Genomic DNA, 16,238 nt, shown 5'->3' on the forward strand with positions numbered 1-16,238 from the left:
TCGAAGCCAACGGAGAAGCTTTCCCAGAAGCAGGGGGACGGTACGTCGCTGAGGGTCTGGCTGGGGGCTCCGTCATCCCGGAAGTGCCCCGAGTCCACCCTGTAGCCTGGGGGGAGTGAAGGCAGCAGGGGCCGCACTGTGCGGTCCAGGCAGGACCCATAGGACCTTGCGTTCTCTGGATCAGGTGTGTTTCTCTTTCTTAATCGCCCAACCTCAAACTCAGAGCAAAAACCCCAAGGTGCTGGAAAAAGCAATGAATCCAAAAATGAGACTCTGAGAAATGAAAGTCAGATCCACTGTCTAGAGATGGCACCAGTGTTTGTGTGGCTTGATGTGACAGGCACGCCCACCTTGGTTTCCTCTCGGGAACCTTGAGATGGGGGTGTTCAGAGACAAGGAGCGGGCCTGCACTCAGGGACCCAGGCCCAGGTCCATTGCTCCGGGCTGTTTCCTGAGACGTGGGAGTTAGTGGAGTGTAAGCTCCACAGGGATGAGGGGCTCATCTCGCAGGCTGTTCTGAGTGAGGGAGGAATAAACGAGTGAACGGTCGTTACAGAAGACGGCCTCCCGGACCTCTCCTGGAAAGCACCAGGCTCTGTGTGTGGTTTCCCAGTGTAAAGATTTGGATACTGTAACTTGCATTTTAGAGTGATTCTATGGTCTGCAGAGAAATTTTTCATGTTGGTTTGATACTGGGAGGTAAATGGGTATTATCCATCTTGCAGCCGGAAAAGTGGTTCTTGAGTTAAATGGTAGAATGTTAGTGTTTTGTTTTTTTTTTTTCATCTACAGCATTTTTCTCCCTTTGAGTTATCCCTAAAGCATGAATATAATATACTTCTTCCTTAAAATGCTGTAGGCTCTAGGTGTTCTTGAATGCCCTTGTGGATATGCTATGCTATTAAAATATGATAATTAAAATTATCTAGTTAATATAATTGGGAAGAAGGATAAGATTTCTCATTAGCAGCACCAAATCCACGCTTCAGAATCTCCTCCTGGGAGATGACAGGGTCCAGAATGGCTTTTGACACCCTTTATGTCTCTCAGTGTGCTCATGTGATAATCCAGTGGTCTTATGATTGTGTGTGTGTGTGCGTGTGTGTGCGTGCGTGCGTGTGTGTGTGTGTGTGAAAGTGTAGTTAGGATGCTGCAGGAATCAAGGAAGGAAGACAGGCCTGATGGGAGTGCCTGTCCCTTGTGGAGCACGCATGTTGCTTCTCTCCCATTTGCACATGAGAGCAAATGGAAATACTCCTAAGCTGCATTACTGTCCAGAGCAACTGAATTTTATAGTTGCTTGGAAGGACTTTCCAAGACAAAGCAAAAAATCGAGCAGCGTCCGGTGACTGTTGTCACGGCTGGCCCGTGGAGGACAGTACATGCCCGCCGGCTCAGAGCCCTGACTGGAGTAGAATAAGCGATCCCTTGGGCTCGGTGTTCGGCACTGGAGGCTGGCGCTGGGTTTAGAAACGGCGACACAGGCTTGCTGTACTGAAGAGCAGCGTGCCGCCGGCGGTCAGCTGACACTGGTGTTAGGTTCATGGTCCGGAGGAAATGGAATAAAGCGGCCATACTCACCCCACCTTGAACACTATGGTAAGCGAGTCCCCCGGTGGAATTGTGTAGCTGGGCCTGTGTATATTATGACTTAGTCCCTGCCGTGGTTTCTAGGGCTTCTTCAGGAAAGGTCAGCTCTGTCCTGGCCCGTTTTCCTTTTCTCCTTCTGTCCTGTCTCCCGTCAAAAGCTGTGCTGTGATGTGGATAGCGTGTAACTTAATCAGTGTGTACAATTAGCCGTTCTCATTGTGATCCTTCTCGCTGCTCAGACTGTGTGACTGTGCGGTTTCTCCTTTAGGATATCTCTAATGCTTGTGCTGAGTCATTTTGAGGGAAGCAAATGGGGTAACGTTCTATTTTTAGCTCCTCGAGGCCCCGCGGGGGCGAAGGGCAGTGGAGTCCTGTGCATCCGCTCAGGTCATGCCCACCTAGAGGGACTCGGTTCCAGTTTAAGTAGGACTTTTCAGCTGCTGAGTAAATGCGGAGCTCCTGGGAAATGCGTTCAGTTTTCCGGTACCTTGTGAAAGGTCGTTGCCTTTTCCTCCCTTGAGAGAGAGAATTTTAAAAGTTTGAAAGTCTGCGCAGTGAAAGGTTTGCTCATGCCTGTTTGCATCATCCATTTTTCCGTCGAGTGAGGCTCTTATTCTCCCCCCACCCTCCCACCAATTTCCGACTCTTCCACGCCCTCTCCTTAAATTTTGCCCTGATTCTGTCCAGAGGCCACTACCCTATCCATGACCCGTGCAGTGCAGCTTTCACATCTGTTCACAGTGATGACATATGTTTTCCATCTGCTCTTTCTGTTCAGTCATGAGTGTTCACTTTAAAAGAGAAAAAAAGAAAAAGAAATCACCTGTTTTCTTTAGACCGTGAACTGCTCAGAGGACCAGAAGGCAGTTTTTGTGATTTTAATTTGTATTGAGCCCGGTACAAGCCCTTTGCTCACACAGATGTTACAGATGTTGAATAATGTTTTTTTGATAGTGACAGACTCTTAGCTGTAAGACAGGCATTTAGGTCCTGAGGCTCCCCCATGAGCAAGCTGCTGTACCCCCAGGAAGACAGAGCCACTCTAGGAGTCTCATAAGTGTTTTTACATTCTATCAGCAAGTGCTGGTAAATATGCTTTATTAGTAAACTATGTCTATTGGATTGAATCTACTCTTATGTTCATTTAAATATGGAAAATGTATTTCTTTTGAAACATGAAAGATTTGTAAAGCTTTCCTGTTAAGACAATAGCGTACAAACAGCTTGACTCTTCCATACCTGGCACTCACCGTGTGCGTTTCTGTCCCCGCAGAGCTCTGGCATTGAGACTTTAGTGGAGGAGCTCTGCTCCAGGCTGAAGGACCTGCAGAGCCAGCAAGGTGAGAGTGCTGTCCCTGTGGGCTGTCCACGTCCACCACGCAGGGCACAGGTTTCAGAACCGATCGGAAAGAAAGAGCACGGAACCACAGTCTTCGTGCCCAGCGTGTCGCCAGGCCGGTGTCCTGCCCCGTCTTTGGCTGTGGAAGGCTGCTGGTCAGCCCATGGCCATCCTCTGCAGAGAGGTCCCTGCTCTCAGAGGAGTGGCTTCATCTGCCGGAGCACTCCTGGAGAGGAGATGAAGCTCTGGATCTGGAGCAATCATCTCTTGTCTTTCCATCCTCCCCCTGCTCCCCATCATCCCACACTAACACTCGCCCATGTGGCAGCGAGGCCTGCAGAGGTGTGTGACCTGCCATTTCAGGGTTGCCACAGGAACTTCTGCCGTGAGTCTTGACTGTTTTGGGAAGGCAGACTCGACAGGCCCATCGAGTCGTTGTCATCTGTGAACTCTCACAGCTTCTTTCCCCAGCGTTTCTGCAGGCCCATAGAGTGAGAATTACCTGTTAAGGGTCTTTCTTTTGCTTGTCCCCTTCATGGTCATCTTGCTGCGTGCCCCCAAGTCTTGAGCCTTTTTAAAGGCACAGTTTGTTTCTAATCTGAGAGCAGGATCGTGAGCTAAGAGTTGAAACACAGCCCTTGCTCCCCTACATGCTAAGTAACAGAGCTAATTGTAGGAACTTTCTTTACATATCAGTTTTAATCAGGAAGAGGCGATATAAAGTCCGTGAGTGCGGAATCATGTGAGAAAGTATTTTTGGAATCCAAACAGATGTTCTGTCCTTGCGGTGTAATTAATAAGCACCCAGGGGATTTCAGTCTCGTAACTAAGTGCCTCTAGCGTGCTCTGTCAGTGATGAGGTCAGAGATCTCAGCCCAGTGTTAATGTGGCTGAGCAGAGTTTGCCCTGGCTCACTGAAGAAAGAGGTTTCTTTCTTTTTGGCCATGCCACGGAGCATTTGGGATCTTAGTTCCTTGGCCAGGGATCGAACCCACACCCTTTGCATTGGAAGCATGGAGTCTTAACCCCTGGACCACTAGGGAAGTCCCTGAAGAAATAGATTTCTATTAAAAAGATAAACTGGTGTAGAGTTCTTTTTAAGCCACAGAATCCTGTGTAATTTCTGATTAAATTTACTTGAGAAACTTTTAAAAACACAAGCATTTACCGACTTGATACAAGACAAATCGTTCTGAATTCTTGTTTCCTTAACAGAAGAGAAGATTCACAAGAAGTTAGAGGGGTCTCCCTCTCCAGAGGCAGAATTATCGCCCACAGTGAAGGATCAAGTGGAAATGTACGTCCCACTGGGTTCCGTGATCAAGTCACAGTAATGACCGCCCTGCTGCACGGTTTACAGGTTTAGTTTGCTGTCTGCGGTTTAGTTTGCTATTTTGTAACTCAGGAATCTATTGAGCGCTTACTGTGTGCCTGACACAGAGAACTCAAAGGTGAATAAGATGGTCTTATCTTTTTTTCACACACATTGAATCAATATTTGTGAAACTGATAGAACGAACAAGTTTATTATTTATGGTCCGTTCATACATGACCTTCGAAATTCAATGCCAGTCCTTTGAGCCAGCTGTGGGAATTAGGATTGTCTTTGTTTTACACATAAGGAAGCCAGCTTCCCACTGCTGATTACTGAGGGAACGTGGGCAAGCCATGAACCCGTGTCAGACTTGTTTCCTGAAGATGCTTTTCCGCTTTCTTCATAAATGGTTTGTATTTAAATTGGCCGCATTGTAAGCAGACTTCCTTATCATATGTGTCATTGGAATCTTCCAAACTTGTAAATCTTAAGCAGAAAGCAGGATGCCATTGGTTGTGCGGCGTGCGCTGTCCGGCGTGGCGGCGTGCGCTGTCCGGCGTGGTGGTGTGCGCTGTCTCGTGCGGCGTGCGCTGTCCGGCGTGGCGGCGTGTGCTGTCCGGCGTGGCGGCGTGCGCTGTCTGGCGTGGTGGTGTGTGCTGTCTCGTGTGGCGTGCGCTGTCTGGCGTGGTGGTGTGTGCTGTCTTGTGCGGCGTGCGCTGTCCGGCGTGGCGGCGTGCGCTGTCCGGCGTGGCGGTGTGTGCTGTCTCGTGTGGCCGTGTGCTGTCCGGCATGGCGTGCACTGTCTGGTGTGGCGTGGCGTGTGCTGTCCAGAGTGGCGGCATGCGCTGTCTGGCGTGGGTTGCGTCCTGACCCCCAGAGTCCAAAGATTTCATATAAAAAAGAATGTAAAGCATTACATTAGCATTTTTACTATTGAGTAAATGTAAAATGATCATGTGGATATATTCGGCTAAGTAAAATACACTGTGGAACTTAATTTCACTTGTTTCTTCTTACGCTTCTAACGGGATTCCGAGAACGTTAAGAATGATTTACAGAGCCCACAGTAGGCTTCCGTCAGACAGCGTGGTGTAGGCTGAGGAGGAGAGTCCAGCGCAGGCCCTTGAGAACCCGGCCCTGCATCACTCCGTGTGTGACCTTGACTGGCCTCCGCAGTGGCAGTCCTCGCTCTGGCAGCCAGTCTGGCTCTCCCGAGTCTTCCTTGGCCAGTCGAGTCCGTCTCGCTCTGAAACCTTCCGGGGCTACCAGTTTCCTAGTAAACCGAAGCCCTGCTTCCAAGCCCTCCGACGCCAGCCTCCTGGTTTCCCACCCCGTGTTGCAGGAGCCACTCTCCCGAGGCATGGGGCAGGTGTCTTCGTATCCTCACCCCGGTTCCCACGCTGCACAGCCGGCGCTCACCAGACCGCAGCGTGCCTGGAGCATCAGGCTCAGGTGTGGTCCACCTCGTCTGATTGTTCCGGGCCTCACCAGCATCCATCCCCTTTCCCGAACCCTTGAATCCCACGATCGCTGCCATTTCTGACGGCCTGCTTAGCCAGCTGGGCGTCGCAGTGGCTTCTGAGAAGGAGACACAGTGACAGTCAGCGATTCGTTGTGCATGTTAATTCCTCCCTTCTTCACAGCTCTGTGAGGTAGGTACTGTGGTCAGCCCGTTTTCTAGGCCGCAGGTTTAGGACCTGTGCCTAAGGTCACGGAGCTGGCAGATAGCAGAGTGAGGACTCAGGCTCAGGGAGTGTGGCTTCAGAGCACCTGCTCACAACTACTCTGCTCTCCAGCTCTTCACCTGCATCTGTTTCTAGCGCGTGCGCCAGCCTTGCGAGAGAAGCCACGGTACCCCCATTTTCCAGGTGAGGAAGCGGCCCGTGGCCCTGCACGAGTAGCCTGACCTCACAAGCAGAGGAAGTGAGCCAAGATTCACGTCCAGACATTCCTTATCAGAATATTAGCATTCTTCCCACAGCATCCCATTTGTACTTTGTGACTTTACAAAAATCCAAAGTTTACAGTCGTCAGCTTAACATATTCTCTAAGTATTCCTGGAGTGCTTATCTCGGTGTTGAACTTTGAAGGTGCTTGATCCACGGACCTAAGTTTAAAGGTTTTACTGTATTGTCAGTTTTTTAAGTTGCTAAGTCATGGATGGCGTGTAAAAACACTGACTCTGTTGAAATGAAATGCCCCATTTCTCAGGTGGGTGATGCTGTGTTACTATACTGGATGACGTCTTGAGCGCCCACTTTTGAAATCTCTTGCTTGTTTTTTTCAGGTACTATGAAGCGTTTCCACCGCTGTCCGAGAAGCCAGTTTGCCTGCAGGAAATCATGACCGTGTGGAACAAGTCCGCAGTCGGCTCCTACTCGAGCTCGTCCTCCTCGTCCACAGCCCCTCCAGCCAGCACAGACACGCCCTCCCCCAAGGACTGCAACAGCGAAGGCGAGGTCATCCGGGAGAGAAGCGGCGACGCGCCGCCCGCCAGCCTGCACGAGAGAACGCAGAGCGGCCGCAGCCACAGCGAGAAGGAGAACAGGTTCAGGAACGGGCCCGGCGAAGAGCGGCCCGCGCCGCCGCCGCCGTCCAAGAAGCAGAGCCGGCACCGGCCAGACGGGAAGCCGCGCCCGCGCTCCTGGTCATCCGGCTCCAGCGAAGCCGGCTCGAGCTCCAGCGGGAACCAGGGGGAGCCCAAGGCGTCCGCGAAGTGCGTGAAGTTGAGGCACAAGGTGCGGGAGATCCGGAACAAGAAAGGTGCGCGCAGCGGGCAGAGCCGGCTCTCGCTGAAGCGCGGCGAGAAGGCAGAGAGAAGCCCGCACGCCGCCGGGAGCAGCAGCAGCAGCGGCGGCGGCGGCTCCTTCCGACAGCTGTGCAAGCGGGGCAAGCGGCCGCTGAAGGAGCTGGGCAGGAAGGAGGCGGGGGGCGCCGAGGGCAGAGACCTGTTCCTGGAGAGCAGGACGGACAGGGAGTACAAGGAGGAGCCGCTGTGGTACACCGAGCCCATCGCCGAGTACTTCGTCCCTCTGAGCAGAAAAAGCAAGCTGGAGACCACGTACCGCAACAGGCAAGACGCCGGCGACGCGACCTCAGCGGCTGTGGAGGAGTTGTCCGAGTCAGTGCACGGCCTCTGCATCAGCAACAATAATATTCATAAAACATACCTCGCAGCAGGTACTTTCATCGATGGCCATTTTGTAGAAATGCCTGCAGTCATAAATGAGGATATCGACCTCGCTGGGACCTCATTCTGTCCTCTGCCAGAGGACGACAAATACTTGGATGATATTCATCTGTCAGAATTAACACACTTCTACGAAGTGGATATTGACCAATCCATGTTGGATCCTGGTGCCTCAGAAACCACGCAAGGAGAAAGTCGGATTTTAAATATGATTCGACAAAAAAGCAAAGAGAAGACAGATTTTGAGGCAGAATGTTGCATAGTGTTAGATGGAATGGAGTTGCAAGGGGAACGTGCAATATGGGCAGACTGTACCAGCTCTGTGGGCGCTGAGGGCTTTCTCCTGCAAGACCTTGGCAGCCTGGCCCAGTTCTGGGAGTGCTGTTCGTCCAGCTCTGGCGATGCCGACGGGGAGAGTTTTGCGGGAGACTCCCCGGTTCGACTCTCCCCGACCTTAGACAGCACAGTGCTCAATCCGCATTTGCTGGCCGGCAATCAAGAGCTCTTTTCAGATATTAATGAAGGATCTGGTATAAACTCCTGTTTTTCAGTGTTTGAAGTGCAATGCAGTAATTCTGTTTTACCCTTTTCTTTTGAAACACTCAACTTGGGAAATGAAAATACAGATTCTAGTGCTAACATGCTTGGGAAAACACAGTCTAGATTACTAATATGGACCAAAAATAGTGCCTTTGAAGAAAATGAACACTGTTCTAATCTTTCAACAAGAACTTGCAGTCCATGGTCCCATTCAGAAGAAACACGTTCAGACAATGAGACGTTAAATATCCAGTTTGAAGAATCCACACAGTTTAACGCAGAGGATATTAATTATGTAGTTCCTAGAGTCTCATCCAATTATGTAGATGAAGAACTCCTAGATTTTTTGCAGGATGAAACTTGCCAGCAAAACAGTAGGACTTTAGGAGAAATCCCAACGTTAGTTTTCCAAAAAAAATCTAAACTAGAATCTATCTGTGGTATTCAGCTAGAACAAAAAACAGAGAACAAAGCCTTCGAAACTACGCAAGTGTGTGGTGAAGGCAGTCCGCGTGGAGATGGCTACAGCTCAGGGGTTATGAAAGACATTTGGACAAAGATGGCAGATAGAAATTCTGCAGCTCTGCTAGAAATAGAAAGCGTTGATGATGAGTTGTTTCCGACAGATGTAAATAACTACTGCTGCTGTTTGGATGCTGAGGCTCCAATGGAGCCCCTCCAGGAGCCGAGCAAGGCCGTGCAGAGATCAGAATACCATCTGTGGGAGGGCCAGAAAGAGACCCTGGAGAAGAGAGCCTTTGTGTCCGGCGAGCTGTCCAAGGTGGATGGCGGGGACTACACCACCCCCTCGAAACCTTGGGACGTGGCCCAAGACAAAGAGAACTCATTCATCCTGGGAGGAGTTTATGGGGAGCTCAAAACCTTTAACAGCGATGGGGGGTGGGCAGTCGTACCGCCCAGTCACACCAAAGGGAGCTTGCTGCAGTGTGCCGCTTCCGACGTGGTGACCATAGCGGGGACAGATGTCTTTATGACCCCCGGAAACAGCTTCGCTCCTGGCCACAGGCAGTTATGGAAGCCCTTTGTGTCCTTCGAACAGAGCGACCAGCCGAAGAGCGGGGAAAACGGATTGAATAAGGGATTTTCCTTCATCTTCCATGAAGACTTACTAGGAGCTTGTGGCAACTTTCAAGTTGAAGACCCTGGACTCGAGTATCCCTTCTCTTCCTTTGACTTAAGCAATCCATTTTCACAGGTTCTCCACGTAGAGTGTTCCTTTGAACCCGAAGGGATTGCGTCTTTCAGTCCAAGCTTCAAACCGAAATCAATCCTCTGCTCCGATTCCGACAGCGAAGTTTTCCACCCCAGGATATGCGACGTCGACAGGACGCAGTACCGGGCTATCCGGATCTCCCCCAGGACTCACTTTCGCCCCATCTCTGCATCTGAACTCTCCCCCGGAGGAGGAAGTGAGTCAGAATTTGAATCCGAGAGAGACGAAGCAAATGTTCCCATTCCTTCTCAAGTCGACGCATTCGAAGATCCACAGGCAGATCTCAAACCGCTGGAAGAGGACGCAGAGAAAGAAGGCCATTACTATGGGAAGTCCGAGCTTGAGTCTGGGAAGTTCCTCCCCAGGCTAAAGAAGTCTGGGATGGAGAAGAGTGCCCAGACGTCCCTGGATTCCCAGGAGGAGTCGGCCGGGGTCCTGCCGGCAGGAGAGCGGAGCCCGTGTCTGGAGTGCAGCATGAGCGGGCCTCTGGAGACCGGCCTGGAAAGCTCAGAAGCAAACTGTAAGATAATGGCACAGTGTGAGGAAGAGACTAACCATCCCTGCAGCTGCAGAGCAGGCTGCCAGCTCCCTGCTTATGAAGATAATCCAGTTTCTTCAGGACAGCTGGAAGAGGTATGTGTCAGTGGGGATCGGTACTTGGTGAAAGGATTTGATCAGACTTTAAGAACAGCCATTTCAGGCAAAGAAAAGATAGGGTTAAATTATTGGGAATTTACCTGGAATGTCTTAAAACTTAGCATCCTTGGATTTGATGTTTATCAATTTGAACTAGACAGTTGACATTTTTAAATAAATCAGAGTATGAGGTGTTTCTGAGTGGTCTTAACATGCGTGTGCTATGCTTAAAGCAAAGCTTTCACAACTGATGAATCCAGAAATGGCTGTTCACTCTTCAGAAGGCCCCTTGCTCCTCAGAAATGGCGGCGAAGGGTTTCTTGAAGTAGGAAGCCTGTCTGACTGTCTCTGCAACACTGATTAGTTTATTAAAAGTTACATTTTACATGTAAGATAAATTACATCTCTGTAGAATTCTCTGAAATTTTTTGTGGTACATGTAGCAATGAACCCTCTATACAAATGTAACAAATAACTTCCATAGATTCCCTGCAGGTGTACCCTTGCTTATTATGAAGTATGTATTCCTGAAGTTACCTGAACTGTATGGGTCAGTCTATCAAATGAGGTTAATAGGAATAGTTTTGTTAATGGAGTCATTGTACCATTTGTTATTGCTGAGAAGTTATCTGAGGTTAAACTGTACAAGAAGTAACAGTGAAGGTTCCAAGGAGAAGCCTGTGGCTCTGCCCCCCGCCCCGCACCCCCCGGCCCTTTTCCAGGGGCAGCTTTTTAAAAAGTCAGGTGGAGGTGTCGATAAGTCAGGCCACCTGTGGCTGGAGAGCAGCTGGGTCATCCCTTCCTCGCCTCCGTCGTCCTGCGTGCTCCGCCCGCCTGCCTTCACGTGGCTCCGTCCAGCTGGACCCACGAGGCGCCCCTCCCTCCCACGTCCCCCATTCCTCGCTGCTCCAGAAATCGCTTCTCCTTCCTTTTAATTTTCATGTGCTTGATGCCTTTCCTCTTAGTTGCATTTGCCATTTTTCCTGAGTCAACGGTGTCCTTTCTTTGTTAAGTTGTGAGCTCCTCATGGATTCAGATGACATCTCATTTGTGTCCGGTCAGTGCCTAGGTGAGGCTGTAAGTGCAGGTAGTGGTGGGAAGTCCCCACAGCAACCCAAGAATCTGTCTGAGGCTCTTGCCTGGGGATCTTTAGCCACGAATTGAATCCCGCCGAAACCCTGACATCTGAGCTGCTCAGGACGGCAAAAGAGTATAACGCTGTCAGCCTTCATCTGTTCGCTGGTCACCCCACTTTTCATCCTTAAAAGTTCCCTCATGTACTTGGTGTCTCGCCTGGCACCAGATGGAGCAGGAAGAAAAAGAGTGAGAGCGAGTCTGCGTCACAGCCACCACCACAGGCCTCCACCCCCTGGTGTGTCGGCGTCTCCGTGTGTTATCAGAGCTCTGGCTTGTCTGACACGGCTGTTCAGTTCAGTCGCTCAGTCGTGTCCGACTCTTTGCAGCCCCATGGACCGCAGCATGCTAGGCCTCCCTGTCCATCACCAACTCCCGGAGTTCACGCAGACTCATGTCCGTTGGGTCGGTGATGCCATCCAGCCCTCTCATCCTCTGTCGTCCTGCCTTCTCCTCCTGCCTTCGATCTTTCCCAGCAAACCTGACAGGTCTGGGGCGCCAGCTAAGTCCTCGGAGGACCCTCGCCGTCACCAGTCCTCTCAGCCCTGATCTCTCAGCATCGTTGCCTGCAGCTCCCACCCCGTAGCTTCATCTGAGCTGCAGAAAGGTTGAGGGTGGCCCGAAAGGCCCCAGTCTGGGGCCAGGATCTTGCCTCTTCACTCTCATGCTGCCTGTCCATCTCGGAGATCTCCAGCCAGGTCATCTTCCCCCCACTTCCCTGAGTGAGGGCAATCTTTGCAGAGGGCAGGGCTCTGTTTTTTTTTAAAGTCACTAGTTGCCCGTCTGTTTTAGAGCACAGGTGGTCTAGAATGTAGGATTTCTGATAGAATTGGTACCCAGGAGCATGAATTAACGATCCTTTTCAAAAGGTTAGTTGAGTTCAGTTCAGCAAACATTTATTAAACACTCGCCCGTCCTGGGCGCATCCCTGCGGCAGGTGCCCTGAGTGAACCAGAGGCTGTCCTTGTCCTGGGAGAATTCAGCCTGGTCCTGAAGACCAGTCTGCGAGCAGCTGACTTGTTCTCCGTCGTGCAGGGCATTCTCTGCCGTGGTTCCAATTCGGGCACTCCAGGAGGGCGTGTCTGTGGCGTACCAGTCCCCTCCTAGCCGCGAGTGTGAGTCCCAGCGTGTTGCCTCTGAGGACCCTGCATGCTTGTGGGAAGCACATACGTGTTCACGTATGTTCTACTTTTTTTTTTGTCCGACCTTTTTTCTTTTTTGACTGAAATGACACTTTATTTAGAATCACCCTTCTTTATTTTCTGCATATTATTTCTGCATATTCTGCATTTTCTCCATCATTTGGAGGTACTATAATTTCCTAGCTGGTTCCTTGCATTTGAAGGTATTTACGTGTGTGAGTCACTCAGTCGTGTCCAACTCTTTGCGACCTCACGGACTGTAGCCCGCTGGGCTTCTCTGTCCATGGAATTACCAGACAAGAACACTGGAGTGGATTGCAATTCCCTTCTCCAGAGAAACTTCCCAACCCAGGGATTGAACCCTGGTCTCCTGCATTGCAGGCAGATTCTCTACTGATTGAGCTACAGGGAAGTCCTTTGAGGGTGTTCGGGCCCACATAATTTGAGGTGGCAGGGGTGACGGCCTGTGGAGGATGAACACAGGAGGCGTGGGAACCCAAGGAGGACCGACCCAGCCTGCTAGTGCGGAGGAGGCTGGTGCACAGACCTGAATGTCCAGGGCGGAAGGGAGGAGGCGGGGCAGGCCAGGTAGAAGCAGCAGCAGTCGCACAGGTGAGCAGCTCACCTGTGCAGGGTGGCAGCCAGCACGTGGTCGTGGCAGCTGAGGTATGAGGGAAAGGTGAGGACAGGTGAGGAGCTGTGTGCCTTGGTGCCCAGCTCTGCGTGGCCTTGTGGCAGGAGTGTCCGCTCTGCCGTCTGCTCGATGGCTGACTCCCTGTCGTGCCCTCGAAGGCCCAGAGCAGCAGCAAGAGGCTTCGTCGTGCCTCCAGGAGTTTGCAGTCCAGCAGGGGAAGGCGTTCCTTGGGACAGGCAGCAGTGCCGTGGGGGTCAGGGGCTCTGACGAGCGGAGGGTGTGAGGTCCCAGCCCACCTGCGCCAGATGCTGTGCCCTCCATTGCCACCACCCCCCTACCAAATGCCAGCAGTGACGTTCCCCACCCCTCCCCGGGACGGCTCAGGGCACGTGGGCGCGGAGGGTGGGCCACCTGCCCCGGATCCCTGCGTGAGGGAGAGCCGGAGTTCCTTCTACCACCACGCACTTCCCGGCCAGCAAGGAGGACTAGGACAGCCGTGGCCCTGCTGGGCGCTCTGGCGCAGGGCGTCTCTTCACTTCCTCTTCCTTTCGTGACGTGAATAAGGGGAGCTGGCTGGGACCCAGGGCACCATTCAGCACTCTGTTCACAGAACAGAACCCAGGGCGGGGCCCTGGACTCCAGTCTGGTCACCAGATGCAGGGGTATTCAGTGCAGGTTTAAAGCAGCGAGCATTTACCCAGCTTTGATCTCCTGAAGAAGTACTGACCATTACATCTCCTGCTACAGATGTTTTCGATTAGGCTTTCTGGGTAGTGTTCGAGTCTTCCCTCTTTACTGTCCTTCATCCGTCGCACGTTTGTTAAGAGCCACTCTGTCTGGGCACTGCTCTGGGTGCTGGGTATAAAGGACCAGAGAGAGAGAGGTCTGCATCCTTGGAGGTACATTCCGTAAGCAGCGTGAAGCTACACGTACGTTAGAGCACTTGTGCCACGGGAAGGCAGGGCGAATGCGGGCGTGGCAGGATGGGGGTGCTCAGTGTGCCGCAGTGGACCCGAGAGTCAGAGGGGTCCAGGTAGCCAGTGAGCCTGGAGGGGAGGGAGCGGAGCTGAGACAGAGCTGCCGGGAGCGCCCAGGGCCATGCCCCATTCTGTTCTCCATCTCCTTCAGCCTGTCTTCATCCTTTTCATGCTCAGCCACTGCAGAAGGTGAATTAATACATTAAGCAGACATTAGTCAAGCAAGGCCTCCTGGTCATCTTTAGCGTGCAGGCTTCAACGCTGGAAATAGCTAAGTGGAAAGATGTCATAACGTAATGCATATTCACTGACCACGTATTCAGTGTAAACAAAACAGGAGAAATAAGTCCTCGCCATTGGAACTGATACTCGAAGGAAGGATGCAGGAAAAAAAAAAGACAATGGCAGAAACTGCACGACGCAACTAACGGTGGTCTCCTCAGGGCCGCGGGAGCGGTGTGCTGGGCCATCAGGGTCTCTGGCCGGGAGGGGAGCTTTTCTTAAGGCCAGCAGCCGTGGCGTCCCCGCTCTGTGCCAGCCCTTCTCCTGGAGGGGTGCCCGTCAGCGAGACGCAGCTCCTGCCCTTGCACTCGCTGTCCGGTCGGCTTGTGTCTGTCTCATCTCCTCCTGTCCTTGCTGCCCAGCCACCTGTCTGCCCCTTGGCGCCCCCAGCCTGCTCTTCCCCACCTGTCCTGCCCGTCCTGACGGGTCCTGTCCCTTTTCCTGCTCTTCACCCCATGCCCTGAATCCGGGAGGGGATTAAAGGAGAATCAGTCCAGCTGCGCCCACCTGAATGAACACTCGATCGTTCCACAGCCGCCCCAGGTGTTTTTCTTTCACAGGTAGGGGCTGGTTACCTTTGAACCCATCGCCCCTCGGTAGTGCCTTGGGTGACGGAGACACGTTTGTCCAGGGAGCCGTCCTTAGCGCTGAGGATCTGCATGCAGACAGGTGTGCCCTGCAGAGAAGGCCGAGGCTTTCCAGCGAGGGCTTCCGGTCCTGTGAGCTGCGTGCCCACTGCAGGAATCATCACCTCGAATTAACCGCAGCCCTGGCACATTGCTGGCTTCATTTGCATTAGGCCCGGCCTCATCGGTGCAGTTCACCTTGGTGTCTGCTTGTCTAATAGCTTTCTAATCGTTATTGTTGGAATACACCGCAAGAGAGAATGGTGGCGGTTGAGTGGCTGCTCTGGGTGGACAGAACGAAATCCTCTTCAGTTTCTGATTGAAGAGTGTTTCTGAGAAGTTAAACGAAAATCAGGAGCTGACATATATTTCCCGTTTAGCTTAATAAACACACATTCCTGAGTCCAAAAAGGTTTTGATAAAGTGATTTACGTTGTTTGTTCAGAATAAATAAAATCCTATCAGAATTGAAAATCATCGGTTGCTGAAACAGATCAGGGTCTAAACTTGTGATGAAACGTCTTCTGAAACAAAAGCCTGTGGAGCATTCACAGAGCATGTGCATCGACCCAGCAGGCCCTCGTTGAGGCTGTGAGGGGCGATGGGAGGTGTGGAGATGCCCAAAGCGGGCCTCACCCTGGAGGGCCTGGTGTCAGGCTGAGCAGGAAAGGAGCAGGGAGCGGGGGTTGCCCTGTCCCCAGCATCCCAGGGTGCACCCGTGGTGGCCGCAGCTGGCCCCGCCCAGGATGGTGGGCAGGTCCTGCTGGAGCTCAAGACCTCTGCCAGTGAAGGGTGGGGCCTGGGCTTGGACTTGGTCCCCCTCCCCGGCATGGGCAGCTTCTGCTGTGCCAGGGCCTGGGGCCTGCACAGGATGTGGGGTCTCTCCCGTGCTCCAGAGTCCCACTTTCCTCTTGTTTCCATGTACGTTTCCTGTTTTGAAGCTGAATTACTGTCCGTTTGGTTATTTGGTTTTAGTCCCAGCTTCCTTCTGGTTCTCACTGAAGCAGATCATTGCTGTAAAGACCATTAGGTTGGTATTGCTTCTTTGACTCCCTCCTGCCTGAGTGTGTGAAGGAGAAGAGAGTCCTCCCCACACTTGAGTGGGGAGAAGGGGCTCAGGGCCACACACACACACCCCCAACCCCCACTAGCTCTGCTGTTCCAGGATCTGGAAACTTGCTCTCCTCAAGGCTATTTCCTGTTGTTTTTGTCTTGTGGTAATCTTGTTGTATTTTTCGTATTCCATTTCCAGTATCAGTGCTTTTTTTAAGAAAAACTTCCTTTATGTGCTGTGAACGTGGCTTTTTTTTGTTTTTTCACCTTGTCTAGTAGAACAGTGAAAGTGAAAGTCGCTCAGTCGTGTCTGACTCTGCGACTTCAGAGACTCTACAGTCCGTGGAGTTCTCCAGGCCAGAATACTGGAGTGGGTAGCCTTTCCCTTCTCCAGGGGATCTTCCCAACCCAGGAATCAGAACCAGGGTCTCCTGCATTGCAGGCAGATTCTTTACCAACTGAGCTATCAGGGACGCCAGTAAAATAGTAAAAAATAAAATAATCAATTAAAAAAATCCTGGGTTTGCAGTCACTAGTTAATAATGT

The 16,238-nt window shown here is 51.8% G+C and overlaps 1 protein-coding gene across 3 annotated transcripts in view; it reads left to right on the forward strand.

Annotated features, from left to right (window-relative positions):
- KIAA0232 (KIAA0232 ortholog) overlaps positions 1-16,238 on the forward strand; it is an 82,577-nt gene that overhangs the window by 56,670 nt on the left and 9,669 nt on the right. For 2 of the 3 annotated variants that reach the window (XM_052641640.1, XM_052641641.1), the window contains exons 4-6: positions 2,864-2,930; positions 4,145-4,226; positions 6,532-9,841. In XM_052641640.1, the coding sequence (XP_052497600.1) occupies positions 2,864-2,930; positions 4,145-4,226; positions 6,532-9,841 (3,459 nt within the window). Of the gene's footprint in view, positions 1-2,863; positions 2,931-4,144; positions 4,227-4,253; positions 4,381-6,531; positions 9,842-16,238 lie in introns of those variants that run through there. The other variant, XM_052641642.1, reaches the window with a different exon arrangement.

This window comes from Budorcas taxicolor, chromosome 6, assembly GCF_023091745.1.
Source record: "Budorcas taxicolor isolate Tak-1 chromosome 6, Takin1.1, whole genome shotgun sequence".
NCBI lineage: Eukaryota > Metazoa > Chordata > Mammalia > Artiodactyla > Bovidae > Budorcas > Budorcas taxicolor.